General features: G+C 36.7%; 1 protein-coding gene across 1 annotated transcript in view; it reads left to right on the top strand.

Moving 5' to 3' along the window:
- The window catches only part of ASCC3 (activating signal cointegrator 1 complex subunit 3), a 525,526-nt gene that overhangs the window by 426,176 nt on the left and 77,508 nt on the right, over window positions 1–21,842 (top strand). Inside the window, exons 31-34 of the mRNA XM_065400559.1 lie at window positions 4,375–4,512; window positions 4,605–4,725; window positions 10,148–10,280; window positions 13,126–13,251. Of these exons, the coding sequence (XP_065256631.1) occupies window positions 4,375–4,512; window positions 4,605–4,725; window positions 10,148–10,280; window positions 13,126–13,251 (518 nt within the window). The remainder of the gene's footprint in view (window positions 1–4,374; window positions 4,513–4,604; window positions 4,726–10,147; window positions 10,281–13,125; window positions 13,252–21,842) is intronic.

Raw genomic sequence — 21,842 nt, 5'->3', positions numbered from 1 at the left:
ATTGCGTGTGTGAGATAATTATGTGTATGTATATTTGGGGGGGGGGGACAATATATATATAATATAATATGGAAAAAAAATAGGAGAGATAAAAGGCCATTTGGCTTTTCTACCTCTCACCCTTAAATCAAAAAATCTATCCTCATAGACTCATAGATTTTAAGGTCAGAAGGGACCATCATAATCATCTAGTCTGACCTCCTGCACATTGCAAGCCCCAGAACCTCATCCACCCACTCCTGTGACAGACCCCTAACCTCTGGCTGAGTTAATGAAGCCCTCAAATCATGGTTTAAAGACTCCAAGTTACAAAGAATCCACCATTTACACTAATTTAAACCTGCAAGTGACCCATGCCTCATGCTGCAGAGGATGACAAAAAACCTCCTGTGTTATTGTTTTGAAGTAATGTTATGCTATAAAATGGGTAGAGAAATCTTGGACAAGCATATCGCTGCCTTTTAAATATTTTAGTGCTAAATGTGTAATTTTATTAAGGTATCTCAATTGTGGTAAATGCATATACTTGAAAGCACTTTCCCTGGTTAATCTTGTCTGGGATTTTTGGTGTGAGGGGGAGGAGTTTTGTTGGGTTTTTTTTGGGGGGGGGGGGGGGGGTTGTTTCTGTTTTGGAATACCAGCACATATGAATACCTGGTCCAAAATAATAATAAGAGAACTTGATTGTGTGTCTTTAGCAATTATCAAGAATGTTCTCTAAATGTTTCTTTCGTTATTGAAGTTTAACTTCCTTCTACAAGATGTTGTTTTTATGACACAAAAGTGTGTCATAAAAAATTAACATTTAGGTATAACAAGGAGATGTTTTTATTTCATTTAACATCTGTAGCAGATGTGAAATATGTAATTATTTTTGTAAAAGACTTCATAACTTTCACGATTCTTTTGTTTGGCACATCTTTCTTTTATTGGGCATTTTAGACAATTGATAAGCATTATTCAGTGGCATATGGTCTGAGTCTGACGTGCTTTGAAAAGAGTACAGAGTACTAATAATGAGGATTCTGTGAAAATGGGAAAACCAGCACAACAGATATGCTTTGAGAAAGTATGGGTTTTTAGCATCTTGAAACAATATATCACACTCAAAGGGACAGAATTGGGCTGCACAATCTGTTAGCTCATTCTTGTCCAATCTGGTCTCCTCCTTTCTTTTGGAGCCAGCATTGTCATCAACTTGCTGAATTATACTCTGACTGGAATGTATTTCAGGCACAGAGTAATGTATCTACTTAAATGGAATCCTATCTTTCTACAAAAGCTTTTTAAGTATAATAAATTTTAAAATATAAAAAACAGTTCTATTAACTTAAAGTAAATGGTTCAACAGTTTACATATGTGCAGGCACAGAGAAAATGACTACTTACTAGTTTCAAAAAAATCTAGTGAGTTTAGAGAAAAGTTTATTTCTGCCATTTATAATCTTTCTTTTTTTTTTTTGGTAATTAATATTTTACAATGATTACAGACTCCAGTTCAGATTTCAGAGGTGTTTATTAACAGCTAGCTTCTTAATCAAGCTACAGTATGGGGAAGAATGGGAGGGTTTTGTTCATATTTTAAAAATCTATGCAAGTTAGCCCAGGTTACCCAGCATGAGCCCAATTCTGCTCTCATTGGAATCCAGAGAAAAATTCCCCTTGACTTCAATTGGGGCAGGTTTGAGCCCTAAATTAGTTTAATATTAACGTATGTTAATGTGTGTATATATGCACATACCCTAATTTCAATATAGCCATGTTGCTGTATTTAGAATGTTCCTTTTTCTATATCAGAGTTTAAGAAGAAATGTATTACTTTTTTAAACTTTTTAAGAAGGATGATTACATTTATGTTCAAATATATAGTAAAATGTAGAATGATGTAGAAACTTTGATGCATCTCACAGTATGTCATGTTAGTGTTAGTGTATTTTTTCTGACTGAGTAAAAACTATTAAATTTACCTAATATTTATCTTATTATGTAGAGATATTTAATACTTATGTAATAAATAGGCATAGGGAAAGGAGTTCTGCTTTAAAATAAATTGTCATCAGAATTTTAAGCCCTGAATTGTGCCTATGGGTAGAAATAGTTTTGTTTATTGTATTGATTTATGTAAAAGTAAGGGGGTCAGCTAGAAGTGACTAGGATTCCCTGCTGCTAGAATGACAGGATAGTAGTGCGTGTGCCAGCTCTCCTGCTAAGGGTTCTTCAGTTTTCCTGTGGTAAATTATACTGCTTTGCAGGTATGACTAACATCACCACAGGACACTGCTGTAATACAAGTCAGGAGAAGAAAAAAATAACCACCGCAGATTGCAAAAAGCAAGAACAACTCCTCTGAATAAATTCCCAGCGGTGTGAATTTGGACTATTTTATGCTGGGAAGTACATGACCAAAAGGAATAGCACAGGTTCTCAGCTGAAAATAACTAACATTGTAAAACTGTTATTGCTGAAGAAATATTCTGATTGGGTGTAGACATTATAATCAGCCAATTTAATCCCTGTTCTTCATGGAAGAAAAAGATGCCCACATTCTGTATTAACCTGGTATCATAATATAATGTTCATATTAACCATGAAATATATGTCATTAGACTAATAAAAGAAAATAAATCAGTCCAAAGCACATAGTTATCATGAGATAATTGGTACTAGGAACCAAAATGTTAACAATATTTTAGTACATTTTGGATTCTCTATTACTTCCATCATTGCTAAAGTAACTAACACTTCAACCAAAACTCCTTTAAAATTATTTGAAATGCTTTGCTCTGCTTCCCAAACTAGATTGCCTAAGTAGGTAAAATATATCAATATTCTATAAAGTGTATTTTTATTCTCAGGCCTTTGTAAAACTTATTTTTTTTAAAGTGATGTGTTTTCTATCACATTAGGAGGAGTCTGTGGAACTACATTTTATGTGTTTGCTAGATATCCAAATCATTTTTATTTACCTTAAGAATATAATAAAGATAAATCCCAGAAAACAGTTTTCAACAAAATTAATGTTCTGAGCATCAGAAACAGAACATTTGAAAGGCTTTGCAGCAGTGATTAGTAATGTAACTAATGGACAGCTGCTATTGTCAAAATTTCACCTCAGTATTTTAAATTATGTAGATATTTTTTATTAATTTTCTCAATCTTGTATTGTATTGTTTCACTGATCCTTTTGTTTTGTTTGTTTGTAGAGCTAGACACTAACTGGCTGTGCCATTTAGTGTTTACAATTAACAATATTACCATGATTTGTGGTATAATATTGTTGATGGTACTTACGGTGTCATCAAGAAACCATTGACTAGTGACTTGGTTTAAAAGCCACTGGCTGTAATTGTATTAAAACAACACTAAACAATAAATAGCATTAGCAATAAAATAATGGAACAAATATTTAGAGACAAATCAATAAGCATTTGGACCAGAATGTGAAGCCTTTTCTTATATTGATGAGCTGTTACTCATAGGAGTAATCCCAATGAAGTAATTGGGATCATTCATGTATGTAATTAGTCATCTAGGCAAGTAAGGGGTTCACAATCTAGCATGAGAGGTTAATGGAATCATGAGCAGTAAGCAGCATGAATTTGTACACAATAAATCTGTCCAGAGAAACCTGATCCTTTTTTTTTTTTGCTAAAATTGCAAAATCGTTGAATAAAACAAAAGTAGTAGTTGCAGTGTGCATGGATTTACTGTAGGATTTGGTACTATAAACTACAAAATCATATTTGAAATATTAGTTGAATTGGATTGGATAGGAACATACGAATTAGAATTGAAAATGGCTAATATAGCTAAATAAATGGTGTAAATAATTTATTGAGTTGAGGGAACATGTCTAAGTGGGTTACTTCGAATCTAGGTTAGACCCAGTTTTATTTTCATCATAATTAATGTTCTGGAAGAGGAAGTAAGCAGCACCCCTCAGTACAGAGCTTGAACAGTTGTCTTTCTGATACTGGCACTTATAATTGAAAACTGTGCCAGGCAGACAGGGCACAGACCAGGATACTTTCAGCATTCAAAATGCCCCATGCTAGGTTGCTCCTGAGCTTACTATTAATTCATTTTGTTTTTAAAATTAGATAATGTATATATTATATTAATAAAATGGCTATAAAACTCTATTAACTTTAATTATTTCTCTCCCCCGTCCTTCATGTGTTGCTTGTTTTTTTTAAACTGTAAACTGTTCAGGGCAGGAACTGTGTGTCTCTGTGAATATAGACAATGCATAGCACATTGTGGTTGCAGATAGAAAACAGATAACTTATTAATAACAAGAACCCTAAAATGTTAAAAACTTCTCAGAAGAATATTTAGTACTGTTCTAAATCATGTAACCATCCTCTGTTGCAGATGAACGATGTTATAGTGACAGTAAGAGATTCTAATCTGAAGCTGACTCTTGCATTTGGAATAGGCATGCACCATGCTGGGCTACATGAAAGAGACAGAAAAACTGTGGAAGAACTATTTGTGAATTGCAAAATCCAGGTTAATTTTTGTTTTTAGTAATACCAAAATGAGATTTATATGCAGTTTTAAAAGTTGTCTCTTTGTTACATTAATTTTTCTTTCTGTTTTAGGTTCTTATTGCCACAAGCACATTAGCCTGGGGTGTAAATTTTCCAGCTCATTTAGTAATTGTTAAGGGAACAGAATTTTACGATGGAAAAACAAGGCGTTATGTGGATTATCCCATTACAGGTATTCACGTTAATCTTACAAATACCTAGTTGCTGAAATGCATTTCAAGCATATGCAAATATGAACTTGAATAATTTATAGTTTTAGGAACTGAACCTTTAAAAATCTATAATAGACACATGTTGGGATAGATTATTTGTTGTATGTTTGTTGTATAGATGTGACTCATGAGAGAACTATTCAGTGTTTTTCATATATTTGTTTTTCCTTTTTTGGAAACCTTTCTCTTGCAAAACTACTGAGTTGGTATCATCCTAAGAGGCCATTAAAAAAAAAAAAAAAAAAACTAAAAGCAAAAGACAGTTTGAACACATACAGTACATTTTGAAGGAACGCTGTAAAATCAAATTTGGCCCGCAAATAAATTATATAAAATAAGTTCTTAAAAAAACATGTGAAAAGTAAATTGTTTCCATGAGTTTATTTTGTTATTATCCACTAAAAAAAGGTTTTTAAACAACTATACATTCCTCTACAGTGTTTGCAGTCGAAACATTGCAGCACTCTTAATGGATGAGACTCTGAAATTCCAATTGACTAATCTTGACTGTAAGAAAACTAATATAATTTTATTGGCCAAACTGAGTGAAGCTAAAAAGTAAAGAAAAGCGTAAATAGTGAAAGCTGAATAAACTGTATTTTAACTTCAGTTGTGATATAGAAATTCTAATTTTATTTCATGTCTGCCTCCAGTCCACCCAAATTTTGATAAACTGTGTTGCAACCATTTTAGAAAACTCCAGAAAAGTAAGACAGGAACAACTTTGAAAAGTTCAGACAAGGGAGAATATTAATTTGAATGGTACTAAGCTTGGAGAGCCAAGACTAGCTAAAATTATTACAGGTTTCCTGGCCCATTTTATCTGTTACACTAAAGAAAGATAGTTTGATTTTAAACTGTCTGAAGCTTGGCCAGAAAAAGTGTGTTCCTAGGAATAATCTGAATGTTATTTGTAACATAGAGATTGATTGCTTTTAACCAACCAGTGTCCCTTTGATAGAACACAGTTGGAACTCAATACCTTATAGAGGATGCCCATCCAACTCGTCCATCATAGAGCTTAATTTAGTGTGAATGCTCTACACTCTTATGCAGGAAACTTTGGATCAATTTCCAGGCCAAGTCTCTTGCTTCTGAGTTCTGGCATGACCTGGGGGTATAGCCATCGCAGCATGCTTTACACTTTTGAGAGTCCTTTGTATCGTTCTTTGGCTGCTCTAACGATAGTACTAACTGTCTCTGGATAAGGACACATCTAGCCCCTCCTCAGGTGTAAGAATAGTGATACTTGTCTTTAATACTGGTCATGAAGAATGAGCAGGAAAGAACCCAATTTGACTTTCAGATCCCTGGCTGAGTCTGCAGGACTGAAAGTTAGAAAACCTTTTTTAAAAGTAAATAAATAAATTGAACAAAATCAATATGGAATCAGTGAGGCACAATAAACACAGAGCCCCACTATGCTTTTTTTATAGACTTGCTTTTCAGAGTATAGCTGCACACTTAAGTGTATTGTGTGTGGATTCTCGAATAGGCTTTGGATATTGTGGGTCTGTTGATCCTTGAATAAGCTTTCAAGGGAAATGCCACATTCTGTACAGTAGCATTTTCCCCCAATTTTTGTAGATTTAATTTTGCTGTCTGTAATTTCACAGAAAATTATGGTATGGGAAAAGGCTAGTTTTAAATAGATCTAATAATGCTTTCACATGGTCTGGTTTGAAAAGGTATTTTTTGTTGTTGTTTTAACTTTCTATAAAATAGTGTTCAGGGTATTTGAAAGTTGTGAGGAAAAGGGATTTTAGTTTTGCCGATCAGCAGTTTGATGAGCAGTGTGTTCTTTTTGCACTTCACTCAAATTATCATATGTCCCTGGTCTTGTCTGCAATACAGGGTTTGTCTACACTGCAAAGAAAAACCTGCATCACTGAGTCTTAGAGCCCAGGTCAATTGACTCGGGCTCACGGGGCTTGGGCTGCAGGGCTAAAAATGACAGTGTAGATATTCGGGATCAGTTTGGAGCCTGGACTCTAAGACCCTCTTCCCTTGCAGGCTTTCAGAGCATTGGCTCCTGCCCAAGCCTGAACGGCGGCACTACTATTTTTAGCCCCACAGCCCAAGCCCTGTGAGCCCAAGTCAGTTGATCTTTTCCTCTGAGACTTGGTGCAGTGGGTTTTTTCTTTGCATTGTAGACATATCCACAGAGCCTTTGCTGGCATCGCTTTGCCAGCAGAGCCCCCTAAGGAGATTGAGCGTATTCTATCAGAAGGAGGTTTTTTCTACCAGCATAGCAACCCCGCCTCCATCAGTTACATTATGTATGCTGACAAAAGCACTCTGATGTCTGCATAGTTGCATCTACACCAGCAGCTATGTCAGCTGAGTCCACACTCTTAGCCAGCCACTATAGTTATGCCAGTAAAACTTTGTAGTGTAGACCAACCCCATGTCTCACTTTCAGTTCTGCCCTTAGGTATGCCTGTTTAACTTCTGTTTAAAATCTAATAGGAGCGTAGAACAAATTCAGATGTGGTATAAACTGATTCATTTCCATTAAAGTTACCTGCCTGTGCTAGGGCTGAATTTCATGGCTAGTGTACAAGTCAGGGCAGAATGAGGTCCTTCAATTACTTGCACATAGGCCAGTAGTTTGAAAATAATAGCAGAGCCTACGTTCCTAAGTTCACATCTGAATTTAAGCATGGTTGGAGAGAGTACAAATCTGAGGTTTTGGGGTGGGCCAATCTCTGATACAAGACGTTCACTCAGCCAGTTGGATTGCTTTTGGCATGTCAATAGTTTAATCCAGTAGTTAAGAACAATCCAAGCAGTGTATAGTCAGTAAAGAAAATGTTGGGTTTGGCTAGCTATACAGTGGATATTGGCAAAAATCATTTCCTGACGCCTTTTGGTAAATCCATTTCATATGCATTATCGTACACTATTTTAATGCACTATCAAATAGCAGGAAATATTTCATCATTCTCCCTTGTAGGCATCTATTTATAAATACCATTTGGGGATCCATTTCATTTCATAGTTGAACATCAGTCTTAATTTAACAATGAACAAACTGCATAAAGATTATTGTTGTTGTTTATATAGCTCATAGAGAATACAGAACAGAAAATATAAAAAAGTTAAAAGGTAAACAGTAATTCATGCTTGAAAACTATTTTCTGGTTTCATTTATATTTTTCATATTGAGGTAGAAGCTAAAGGCCCCAAACTAAGCTCAAGGCTCTATTGGGTGTGGTGTAATACCACTAGTAAAACAAAATCAGTGCTTGCTCTTGAGAACTCGCAATCTTAGCTAGTAAGGCAACACAAACAAATGGATAAACAGACATACAGGGTGGGGGACCAGGTAACAACAAAGACAGATGTGTTTGTATAATTTGGTAACCTTAATGCTCATAATAGTCACAACTGGGCGCCAGCCCAATCTGTATCCAACAGTGTGTTTTATAGACATCACAATAGAAGTGGATTTTAAGGAGGGATTTGAGTCTTTTCATTTGAATGTTACTGTACCTGCTTAAATTCTTATCATAGGGGGAGCTAGTTGTGACCCCTATATTTAGGTTGTCTAATACTTTCCATTATGAAGGATTCTTGTGACCTTTTCTTTAAAAAACAGCAACATCTCTATTGTTTGCAGTTCTTTGATACGCCTCAGGAAGAAACGCCTCAGATGATAGAAGATGCCTTTTCTTTTCCTGTGAAATTCCATTCAGATCTAGCTGAGTTGTAAAGTGTTAAAAATCACAATGTCCCTTCTCTCACTTGCATTCCTCAGAACATTTTTGGCAGCTTGACAAAACTACTGAATGTTCTAAAAATCCCACCACTTGCCAGCGCCAATGCACCAGCAGTAGAAGAAGACACTGCACTGGCAATGCGGGGGAGCTACCAGAGCAGCTGTAGTAGGAGCATGGGGCGGGGGAAAGCCAGAATGGGCTTTCCTGACCGTCTCTTTCTCCCCCACCAACCTAGCATATTTCCCTAGTGTTCTATTTCCCAGCATGGGGTCAGGTATTCCTCCAACTTCCAGGGTGAGGACAGAGAGAGAGAGAGTGAGCATTGAACTGGGCTCCCCTGTAAGAACCAGGGATCCACTGTCATAGCTCCCCCCCACACACCTTTGGACATGGAGCAAGAGCACCCTCCACTCCTGGGGATAGGGGAGAAGCAACAGAGAGAACAAAACCAGGCTCTCTTCCATAATGTTCCCTACCATGCCTAGTATTTAGCCCCAGCACCCCATCTATCCTGTGGGGCCCCACAAGAGGCAGGAGCTACCACCTCCTGGCAGTGGAAGAGACAGATCTACCAGGTACTTATCTGGCCCCATACATTATCATAATATCATAGAGCTTCACAATCTTTAATATGTTTATCCATACAACACCCCTGTGAGGTTGGGAAGTGCTTTTATCTCTGTCTTACAGATGGGTAACTGAGGCACAGAGAAGCTAAGTGACTTGGCCCAGGTCACACAGAGAGTCTGCAGCAGAGCAGGGAATTAAACCCAGATGTCCCTAGACCCAGGCTAGCACCCTAGCCACTGACCTTCAATATGTGTGGGAGGCTTCTCTGAGCATCCTTTAGACCAGTATGTGGCACCATTCCCCTATTCTGGCATGCTAATATAGCTAGTCCTGAAGCTCAATTGATAGAAGTCTATAGTTGTTCCCACAACTCTGGAAAATTACATTTAAAAAAATGTTAACAAAGCATTTGCAAAGTCAAACACTGGAAAATTAGGAGCTGCTAAATCTGTGGTTGCCCATGAGTCCTTAATTGAGCCCTCTTGTGCAAATGCATTATGGTCTTTGATGCATCTGATGAAGTGGGTTTTAGCCCACGAAAGCTTGTGTCCAAATAAATTTGTAAGTCTCTAAGGTGCCACAAGGACTCCTCGTTATTCTTTACCATAGTTTTTCATGTGTAATTATTATTAATTACACGGGGGGGAGGGATAGCTCAGTGGTTTGAGCATTGGCCTGCTAAACCCAGGGTTGTGAGTTCAATCCTTGAGGGGGCCACTTAGGGATCTGGGGCAAAAATCAGTACTTGGTCCTGCTAGTGAAGGCAGGGGGCTGGACTCAATGACCTTTCAAGGTCCCTTCCAGTTCTAGGAGATAGGATATCTCCATTAATTTATTTATTTATTATTAATAATTTATTTATTTATTTGTATTTGAGGCCTCAGTAAGGTTTGGGGTTGCATTGTGGTTGGTGCAGTGCAAACACTTAGAAACACATAGTCCCTGCCACAAAGAATTTTCAGTCTGATTTTAGACAAGATTTAGCCAGTGGGAGTAACAAACAAGGAAGGGTAAATGAGGTTATAGAGAAACAATATATCCTATGCTGTAAATTGTATCGAAATAAATGTATTTATTATCTGTTTTGTAGATGTACTTCAGATGATGGGACGTGCTGGTAGACCACAGTTTGATGACCAAGGCAAAGCTGTGATTTTAGTCCATGATATTAAGAAAGACTTCTACAAAAAGTTTCTTTATGAACCTTTTCCTGTAGAATCAAGGTAAAGTTTGACAGGAAAGAAAACAGATAAAAGTGCATACAGCGAATGTGAAGTAGATGAAAGTGAAGTGGGACATAGATGCACCAAAATATTGAGACCTCTAAAGACAGTAGTCCTTCCATGTGTTTAGTGCATCCCTAGATAAATGTTACTCTGTGTCTGGGTGCTTTCTCAGATGAAAGCACTTCTGGGTGCTTTCTCAGGCTGTTTTGAAAGCGAATGTAGAATAATTATTTATGCTCCCGACAACTCCAACAGAAAATTTGGTCACAAAAGTACTTAGTAGGGAGAAAAAATCAGATAAAGCTTAAGTACTTTTCACATGGGATTTTCATACTATTCTAGACCTGTTAAAAGATATAGAGATATCAAGCTCAAAGGGAAATGTATCTTGTAAACAATTGCTAATACTTCTTTCAAAGTGGGAGCTGCAAGATTTTTGAAAAATAGGAAAACAAAGAAATATTTCAGATTCTCTCCTAACCTCACTAGTTAATCCATGATCTATCATTTGTTAGTCAATTCAATGCATGTACATATAACAGTAGCTAGTATAATCCCCTCTATCATAGACAATCATGTACCCTTTTTTTCTTAAGGAACAACTAGGGTTTATAGACCTTTAACCAATCAGATGTTACCTGCAGATGTGCTTTGTTTCAAATACTTATGCTCAGTGTTTGGCACACTAGGAAAAATGCATAGAAAAGTATATTATCAGTAGAAACAAAAAGAAACTGAAGGAAGTCTTCAGTATGATGTAATTCTAGACAAAAACCAGGGTATTAAAATGCAAATTTTTTACCCAGACCATATTATTTTGGCAATAAACCAGGCAGCCTTTCTATCTGATTCCTAAGTAGTATCTCTAAAAATAGAAACATTCTCTTAATCAAATACACAAATGATCATCCTAATTTTTTCATTGAAATATTATTGAAATGTTCTTCATTAGGTTATTTAATATAAACAGATAATATGCTGATAAATTTCGAGACAAAGACTTAGATGTTGACCTTAATCTTATAAATCTCTGATTAGTTGAGACACATCTTGGTCTTTGGTTATGATCATCAAAGGCTTTTGAGCTAGAGGCTCTCTGGTTTAAAAGAGAGGTTGCCATTGGCATGTGTTTTTTCTGAAGGTTCCTTAGCTTTGGAACTCCTTCCCTCCTTTTGTATACCAAAAGGTTGTATTATATGTTATTCCCTTTTGGTTGCATTTACCGTTACATTTTCAGTAAACATTTTAAAAATAAATTGATATTTCCATGGCACAATTACAGGAATAGCTGCACTTCTGTCCCCTGTCTGGTCTCTCTAAGCACCCCTCCTCAGGTGTCAGGCTTTGTCTTGACCTCTCCTAAGTTGGAATTCCAAGCCAGCACTCCCTATCTTAGATCGGGCCCTATGCTACAGTACTCAGTAGGAGTGTCTACACTGCATTGTAAACCTGGGCCTGTGGAATGCAGGTGTGTGGACTTGGTGTTTCTAAGCCCATGATTGAGCATCCATACTGCACTGTACACGTGGGTTTACAGTTGCTGGGCCTGGGTTTCACAGTTGTGCTAACATGTCCATGTTGTACTATGCAGACCTTCTAACTTGGGCCTGCAGCTTGACCTGCATTCACATGCAAAATAACAGGGCTTAAGCCCAAGTGACAGCGGGACTCTGTCTCTGATCCATCCCCTTAGCAGGGTCCTAGGATCTGGGTCCTGAGTACTTGCTGACCTAACTCAGACTGATTTTTGTGTGTACACAGAAGGGGGACCTGGGTTCAACCTAAGTGAGAGCTCGGGCTTAGTGTGCAGTGTAGACATACCCAGTGTATCAACCATGTTTATCCAGCAGGTCCAACTGAGTTCAGACATCTATGGTTCTTCCCTTTGGGAGTCTATAGTCAGTGATGTACAGTTACAAAACAGCCATTATAAAAACCAAAGTATTGTTTATTTTAACAGTAGGAGCAAATTATTTAGAGGAAAAGAATTTTAAAGCAGTAAACAGATTACAAACATCGTCTCACCTAAAGGTTTACTATCCCCCGATGGTAACGTAGACAGGCCTAACTTCTTCAGACCCCGGAACCAGGTGCCTGTGTTTCTGGCTGGCTACCCCAAACAACTCCTCCCTCGCTTGAGAGAGAGAGAGATCCTAAAGGGCTGTAACTCAATTAGTTGACAATTAAATCCAAAACGCAGTACTCTTAAACTGCCAACGTTCTTTTGTTCTGCTGCATTCCTGGGCTTTGCCCCTTCAGGCCAAAACTAGTTTTGCAGGTTGGCTCCAGAGAAAGTAAAATCTTCAAACCTTAACATTTGGGCATTGTCTCTTAACAATCCTCAAGTGTTTGCTTCAGGGATTGCTTATCTTGAGCCATTATTTCCATGTCTGCTTGTTTTTCCTTACCGCCCGCTATTAAACTAAACCAGTATATTCATACAGTAAACATCCCAACAACAAGGTAAACATGCAGTATCCATAAATGATTCCAGACGGCTACAATTCCATCCCATTCCAAACATGTCCTAAGAGTACTGCGTTTTGGATTTAATTGTCAACTAATTGAGTTACAGCCCTTTAGCATGCACAAGTTGCATCCTATTAGCATGAGATGGTTGCTCTAACCTGTAATGATGATTGTGACATTACAAGAACATTTCCCACCCCACCCCCATGGGAAAAAAATATTTTTAGATTAAAAATTTTAAACTCTTTTTAAAAAGGTGTTTTTGCTTTTTATAGACAAGGGCTGTGTGTGTGTTGGTTATGTTCGACTCCACAAAATACAATTTTTGTCCTTTGTAAAGTTAACAGATGCCTTTTTCCATTGTGTCCTTTAGTTTGTTGGAAGTGCTCTCTGATCACTTGAATGCTGAAATTGCTGCTGGAACTATTACTTCCAAGCAGGATGCGATGGATTACATCACCTGGACTTACTTCTTCCGTCGTCTTATCATGAACCCTAGGTGAGTGTAAAATGAAAAAGTCATGTAACTAAGTTTCCATTGTTTATAATTAGAGTCCAGAATACTCAGCTTGTCTGACAATCAGGCTAATACAGACTCAGTCCTAGGAAAGAAAGGCACATGCAAATGGTTCACAACATTTCTCAAAATATGAAAACATCTGTTGGTAGATAACTTAGACTTTACATTTCAGTAACAATTAAAAAGTCATATTATTAAGAGGGCCTAATCAAAATTGCTAACAGTATCCCTAAATTAAAAGCCCAGATGGTCAAATTGCTTTATATATTTCTCTTTATGGTTTTAGTATTGTTTTTTAGTGATCACAGTGACATGTTATGCACAGCTTCCTATCGGCAATCTATCATCAGCTGAATTGCTTAGTCATTGATGGAATAGCTATCAGCTGTTTCTATGTGATGTTTACCTTCTTTAGAAGAGATTGGGAAAGATGTAGTTGACCATTATTGTCATCTTTCTTTGCTCCAGCTGGTATGCAAACCATTGTGAGCTGTTCTAACCATGTAGCTCCCCCTTTGCTTCAACATTGTTTTGAGTATATGTTCACCAACCAAAATATTGTAGAGAACAAAGGATTTGCCATTTCATAAATACCATCTGACTTACGCAGGATCATAATACTCACATAACCACATAGCAAATTCCATAGCACTTGGCAGCATTTTTAATCTGAGTTCCTTATAAGCAGTTGCGACTGCTATGTTCACAAGTGGAAATAGTCAAATAACAAGTTGCCTTAACTCCAAGTTTAGTTCTTCATTAGTTCTATATTCTCCATCTAGGCCTTCACCCTGAATCTTTCTTAAGCAACCTTCGCAAGTGCATTTTGAAAATGGAAAATACAGAAAGTCTTTTCTTGTATGAGTTTGTTTTTGTGCTTATTAAGGCTACTGAGAGAAACCAGGTTGTGGATTTGCATGCACAAATGCTAATTCAGTATAGTGAGTACTCATAGGAGAACTTTATAAAGAAATGAATTCTAATACTGGATTTTCATGTTTAAATGATTTAATTAGTGGATCTAATTTGGCAAGTTTTCTGTCCAGCAGTGTCAAGCTCCAATGTAAGTCTCCTTTGTAGAGAGGTTTCTTGAATACAAAATAGATTACATAGGTAGATATAGATACAATACAGTTATTATTTGACTAATGTGTAAACTGTCTAGATTATACAAAACGTTCCTTACCTGAGGTCAATATTTACTGATGCCCCTTACTTCTGAAGCATTTTTCTAATGATGGTACATAATATGAAATCTTACATTTCAAGTAATAACTCAACATTAATTTTTAAGGACAAATTGCTGCTTTGAGCCAGAATCCCTGAATAATCTTGGCCAGGAGAGCAGCACATGTGATAAATGGAATGCAAAGTTTTCTCAACAGGTGCTGAGGGAGAAGGTGAATAAATCTGACCTGGAGTTCTCTGTGTGTAGTGGTGGTGTGGGTGGGAGACAGTCAAGTGGATGCAGAAGTGGAAGGGATAGGGATACTTACAGAATGGTTTTGTGGGGGAGATTAGGATCTGATTGTATGGGGAACACAGAATGATGTGGAGATGTGAGGCAGATAGTCCAGAGTCTTAAAAGGGTAGATCCGCTGAGCTGGTGGGGGCCACTTCAGAGTGGAGTCTGGTAGGCGTTGCTAATGTGGATGATGGGACAGCAGATTGTGAAACAGGAGTCCTGCATCAGTTTGTGTGAATGCCACACATGGAACAATACAGACGCAAGTTGAAGCCATCAACAGCCTGCTTCTTATTTCCTCCCTCCTCCACCTGCATTTATGCACACAGTGTTCTTTCTAGATTCAGAGAGGCCTCAGAGAAGGGGCAGGGCAGGGCTAGGGTGTTCAGTTTTGTGCGATTAGAAAGTTAGCCTAGTCAGGCTAGTCAGTATTTCATTGAGAAGCACCTAAGGAAAACTCAGGTGCTTCAGGAGGAGGACTCCAGATTCATTCAAAACCACACTTTTCCTTCTAAGCTAATTCCCAGTATAGTAATGGAGAGTACTGTGCCATAGAGGAGCTTCATTTTTTGAATGGCATAAAACCAAGGTCCTAACCACTTGTAGTCCTTAAGGATCTAATATCACTTTTCACACTAGTAGAAGTGTTCTGGCTATATTCCAGTTTTGATGCTTACAGTTTGTCCACAGTGTCTGAATTCCCCCTGCAGTTTCAGCTGGCTATATAATTCTTCTTCACTTCTGGCCCTAAGCTGTTTTGTAGCCTTCCTCTCCACTGTGAAACAGCTAATGCTTTTCATCCAACATGTGTTTGCATGGTGGTGAGTGAAGTAATTCCTACATGCGTGATTTGTAGAGTGTTTTGTGATTCTTTGGGTTGAAAGGTATTATATAAATGCACAGTGATGTCATGTTTCCAAATGAACAGACTTAGATAGTATGTAATAGACTTAAATTCTCATTTATTTTATTGCCTATTTTGTGCTACTGCTGTATAAACAAATTTAGAATCCGTCGAACTACACCTGCAAAGTCCAATAATAAAAAGTCATTAGTCTTATTGAAAACTCATGACTATTTAAACCATATTAATTTGATTTTTACCTTTTCTGAGAGAGAAATTAAGATCAAAACAAGTATTCATTTTAAGTATCCAGGTATCTGATATAGTTTAACCTCTCTCTTTCCATTGCTGAATAGCAATAAAAAGTTCGTCACAATATTCAAAATGTTAAAATAAATCCCAAAAAATGAACTAAGAACTTTTCATTCTTATTCTAAATTTGTGGGGCACCATATCAGACTTTAACATCTCAACACTTTAGAATGCATAAAATAGATATAAGAAAATGTTTCTGCAACAAATTTTAAATAATCTGTCATACCTTCTATATTAATATGTTTAAGTTATGGCATTGCAAATATGTAAATATTACATTATTTACTTTTACTGAGTTATTTTAGTTTCCCTGGTCTGTTGAATTGTTGAATCCATCTGTCCTGTTATCTGTAAGCGGGGTTCCTAACTTTATTGATAAAAAGAGTAATTGAACCCATGATTAGGAGGGTGGGGATGTTGGCAGCTGGTATTGTTCAGGGGATGCTGAATAGTAGCCACTTTGTTAACTAGATCATGAATAGGCCTTGATATATAAATGAGAGGGGCAGTCCAAATGAATACATCACAACATGCCAAGTTTCCAGTCCATTGTTTATTTTACTAAGAGCCAGTCATTTTTAAATATTCTAGGGATTTGAAATTTGTGTTTTGAGTTAAAGCTTTTATCTTGATTGCAAGCAGGTACTGTGCCATGCCACAAGGTGCTTCCACATCAATCTTTATTTATAAGGCTGTGGCCAGAGAGAATGAGACTGGCCAAGAGTTCTGTTCTGTGAAAAAAATAATAATGTGAGATTAGCCTATCACAGCTGGCAGGTTGGAGACCTAGATAAAGACCACATCTCATCAGTAAGGAAAGGAGATCCTTGGCTTTGGGTGAAATTAATAGACTCTGTCCATTCTATTAACCTTGTGAAAGGATAGACTTCATTAGTCCAACTTTTTCTTCAAAAGGGAGACAACCATTTGAAACATTTTTTGAAAATCAAGCTCCAATATGTTATGCTACACACTTAATCAGAAAAAGAGGGATAGAAACCTACTACATATGTGACGCTAAGCAGAATTAACTTTGCAGTTGGAACATTAATGTGGTGATAAACTTTCTCTCCATATAGCTACAAATTGAAGTGAGGAATTGAAATCACTTCTCTTTATGTAAATTGAATGTTCAGTAATGACAGATTTTATTGTTGATTCATTCAAAGATTGTCCTTAAAAGATTTTCCATTTTGTGACAACCTTGGAGAATTTGCCACAGTGAAAGAATAGTGTAGCATAAATTATAATAAAATGGAATTGTCTCAGTCAATTAGATGTTCTTATTAGTGCACAATTTTTCATTATATCTCACATATGCAGTTTCTTGCACATTGATTGGCTAAGTGTGTCTAATTTGCATATTATGGTTATTTCTCCTTCAAAGTGCTGATTCTATTACTAGACTGAGGGCTATTATTAACCATTCAAAGTAGCATAATTTTCATAATCGATCCATAGTTATTTCTCAGTGACCAAATAGCAATTATGCAAAACCCTCAGCTTTCAATGACTACTGCCTTCATGCTACCCATCTATATGCCCACAAGTTGTAAGGGCACCTAAATTTCTGACCCCCATCAATCCTTTTGCTGCAGATAACTCTAGAAATTAAATACAATGATAATATAATACTCACATTTATGATGCATATAGTCCAGTGATTTATGACATTGGCCAAAAACAGATTCTTCAGAGGAAGGTGTAAGAAATCTCATAATGGACAATTATTAAATGATCCGTACATAGAAATTTTCTTCATCACCACTTAGTTATTGGCATGTGCTCTTTAAATAGGAAGGTTTGTTTTCTTTACAAATGTGGTTTAACTGTGAATGTTCTTACTAGTCACATAACTCTGATATTTTTAAAATCCTGCTAAACTCTTGCCCTGAATAATACTTTGTGGTCATGAGTTCCACTGGATAATTTTTATTTGTGTGACTAAACATTTCCTTCCATCAGTTTTTAAATTTGTTGCCTTTTTAATTTCATTTGATGTTACTTTGTATTAAGAGAAAAGATAACTCTGAGTACCAGAACAGTCTTCTCTATACCATTCACTGCTTTATGCAGCTCTTTCATGGCTCCTCTTATTCATCTCTTCTCTAAACCAAGTAGTATTAGGGCTTGTCTACACTTGGGATTTTTGCACTGATGTAACTGCACTAGTGCAACTCCCTAATATTGGTACGTGTCAAAAAGATAGGTGACTTTCACCAGAATGATTTATGCTGGTGTCAATCTGGGGTTAAGTCATGCTGGCAAAAGTCATTTTTTACACCCATATAGTGAATCTACACTAGAGGGTTGCAATAGTACAGTTGCACCAGTACAAAAATTCTCAGCGTAGACAAGCCCCTAGGCTTTATTACCTTTCTCTCTCATTTTACTTTAAAAAGGAATTGTTCTTAGTAAAGAGGAGCTAATCCTTCTTCAAAGGAAAAAGAGGTGTGTATCAGAAGGTTAGGTGAAATGAGAAGAATGGAAGGGAAGAAGACTCAAAAGTTGTGGTACCCATGTTTGTTATGAATGGGGAAGTTTAAGGGCAATAGCCAATCAGAGTAGAGGGATTTATATTAATGAAAGTCCAGGGGTAAGAGGATGGGACTACATTGCAGCATAATAATTTATTAATACCCATAACCAGGACTAATAGACCATGCTGATAAACACCTGTTTATCTACTTTGTGCTTTTGGCCTCTGAGTTTGTTTAGTTCCGGATGTTGGTTTTTACGTCATAAATATGAAGCACACTTACGTCACTATTTAAGTAGTGTAACGAGTTTATTTTTCCCAATTACCTTGGGAAGCACAGAAATATGATGTGACTCATAATTCTCTGGGATTGTGTATGTAAATGTAGTACTTTTTATTGACAGCATGTTTTGAGATTATGAAGTTGGTTCATTTCATTACCAAACAAAAATTATACTGTATATCAGTTTAGCAAAACATTAATTTCAGTTCAATGGGTAAAGAAGGATCATGGAGTTGATAGTGTTAGTCAGAAATCTAGATAATGAGGAATTTCTGCAGTACAGCCTTGTCTATTGCTCATAAATCTTGGCGTGCTGGGAGTTTGCACAAGCATGACCTTCCTTCTCTTCCCTAATCTATTGTGAATGGTGAGTTCTTCTCTGAGAATGTTGTTAGACCCCAGCACTTGCACATTGAGAAGCCAAATCACGTGATCCAGCTGCTCTTCTGGATCATGCTTTGTCCAAATGGACTGTGCATCTAGGCATACAACAGGAAAAGTAAGTAAGTGCCTCAAATGTACAGGTACCCAGTGTTTCTGAATTTGTGGTAAAAACTCACTTATGTAGCAAAACTACTTGTGAAGGTCTGAATTAAGGCAATAAACCCACTAGCAAATTCCTTTCTGACCTCCGAGAAAGTGGGATCTGATATCTTGGAGTCCTCTGATGAACATAATCCAAATCAAGAAAGTGAGACATAGCAGAGTTCTTGCCGCCATGGAATATAAAGGAATACAATAAAATAAATATATAACCTGCCAAAAGTAATTTTTATTAATTTTCAGTAAGTAAGCAAATACGAGACAGTAATAAGTAGACACATGTACTCATAAAGATTATAACCTACACATGCGATGGTAACATATCAGCCCAATAGTAACAGGCTCCAATGAAGCTGGACAGTTCCCTTCCCAATCAAACATACTGAATCACAGCCACTTCAAGAGGATGCCCCCAATACAATATACGCCCACAGACACTGCTGGGACTTGCTTACTGTGCTCCCCCAACAGTGATGTGCTCAATAACATGGATTCACCACAAACATCTCACTGCCAGGAACGTTTTCAGAAGATGCCATTCCCAGTGAATTCCTCTGGCTGCCTAGGGCCACAAGCCAAGGGAAAGAACATATGAAGATGACAATGAATGCGTGTCCCATATTAAAGCTTGTACGTAAAGGGTATTGTGTTTTCAAAATCGTAAGTCTCAAAAAGCATACATTGAGTTTGGTATTCAATTTAGCAGATTTTGCTTAGAAAAAAAAATCCTGAGAAAACCTTCACAGTAGCAAGATTATTTGTGTAATATTTTCAGCTGTCTTTGCAACTCGCTTTCATTATGTGTGTCATTATTACTACCGTATAACCTGAACATAAAAAACATGGGGTTGTAACAAATGACTTCACAGCATTGACAGTTATAGCAGCACCATTTCAAGCCTGATGAAAAATTTCCCAGAGAGATCTCAGGTCAGGTTTACATAAGCTAAACAGGAAACGATTGCCACTATCCACATTAAATCCAAAATGTTTTGTGTAACTTCATCTACATTTTATGTTGCTACACGTCTCTCTATCACTCTCAAATGATGAAATTCCACACTTGCTTAGATTAGATAAATAAGTTCATGTTTCATGGTTTATTATTCTTGCTAAACTCTACTAGATTTGGGGATTTAAATATATTATTTTAAAAGACAATAAAAAGTTAGTTCCTTCAGTTTTTGATTGTTTAAATTTTATGTACTTTGTACATTTTTATGTTACCAAGGGGTTTGTTGTTGCTGTTTCCCAGTGGACTACTAATGGAAGTTAGCCTGTCTAGCCCATGTGCTAGATGGTGTTAGTATAAAACTGCCTTTGACTTTCACACCTCTCAGGGGACGAGTAATTGTTGTGTTCAAACAGCCTGTAATTGTGATCCCGCTGGCTTTCTCAGTACGCTTCTGGCTATTAGAATCATTAAACAACTCAGCACCTGTTAACAGCATTGTAAATATTCAACCCTGCTTGTGTGCAGGTTGAGCCCAATATAGGAAAAGGCTTACAGAGCCCAGCCTCATAAATTAGAGCTTCTGACAAGTCAATTATTGTGAAACTGGGTTTCACAGTGAAATAAATGAAATGGTGTGCTGATAAAAAGATAGGCTGTCTGTTTATAGCAAAGGGAAAATAATGACTAGATGGTTCAATGCAGTGAGCATGAAACGGCATTGTTTTTATTCTTTATCTGTAATTAAATAGTTAGGTAATATAGCTTCATAGCAGAACTGATGTAAAGTACAGTTTGTACACTTTGAACATACTAGCATGCAAACAGATCTGCATTTATCAAAATACTATATAATCACATTCATAAAATCATTGTTGAAATCAAAGTAATATGGTCTTTTCAGTTGAATGGCTACACTATTTATTGGGATAAAAGTGCACTGAATGACTGAAGCGCCCTTGGGTGGGGTTAATATTATATTTACCCTATTACAGATACTAGTTAATATACGCTGACAGTACTTCACTCCAGATCACAAATAAGTTAAAAATTCTCCTTTTTGAAGTAGATTTGCATTGGGAACTTGGAAGATTTTTCCCTACAAAATTGCCAAAAGTGTAGATATCAGCAAATTTAGAAAACATCTGAAAAGGTCTGCAAAAATATGATGTTTTGTAGGGTTCTCAGAAGAAATTTGCCTATCATGATTTCTTGTTAAGCTGTAAAGAACGGCAAATTAGGCAAAGAACATGTAATACAACAATAGTGACAAAGCTACTTTCAAGAATTTGCTAAGATTAAATTACTAATATAGGGCCTGATCCTGAAAAATTCATTACATAGTGCTGTACGTTCCTCATTTTTAAAATAACATCATTACTAAATTATCACTTCAAGAGGACTCCACACAGCAGTACTGAAAACATCCTAGTTTTTGGTCCGAGCTTTCAAACACTACATACTACTCTGCGCCCAGAAATAAGCATTACCAGGATCAGGCACTAAGCTGGGATCATTTTATTATTGCTGTGTGCAATCTGAAAGAGAAATTTTAAAAAAGTCATGTCAATGAAAATAAAAGATAAAGATAAGTAAAATGCTTTCCATTTTTATCAATATAATATTATTTTGAAAGTTCACTGAGATAAGTTAATGATGTGTTGCGGAAAGGAATACAGGAATAACTTT

Source organism: Emys orbicularis, chromosome 3, assembly GCF_028017835.1.
Source record: "Emys orbicularis isolate rEmyOrb1 chromosome 3, rEmyOrb1.hap1, whole genome shotgun sequence".
NCBI classification, from domain to species: Eukaryota; Metazoa; Chordata; order Testudines; family Emydidae; genus Emys; species Emys orbicularis.
The sequence above is the reverse complement of the archived record's forward strand: the minus strand, read 5'-3'. Positions and strand labels throughout refer to the sequence as shown.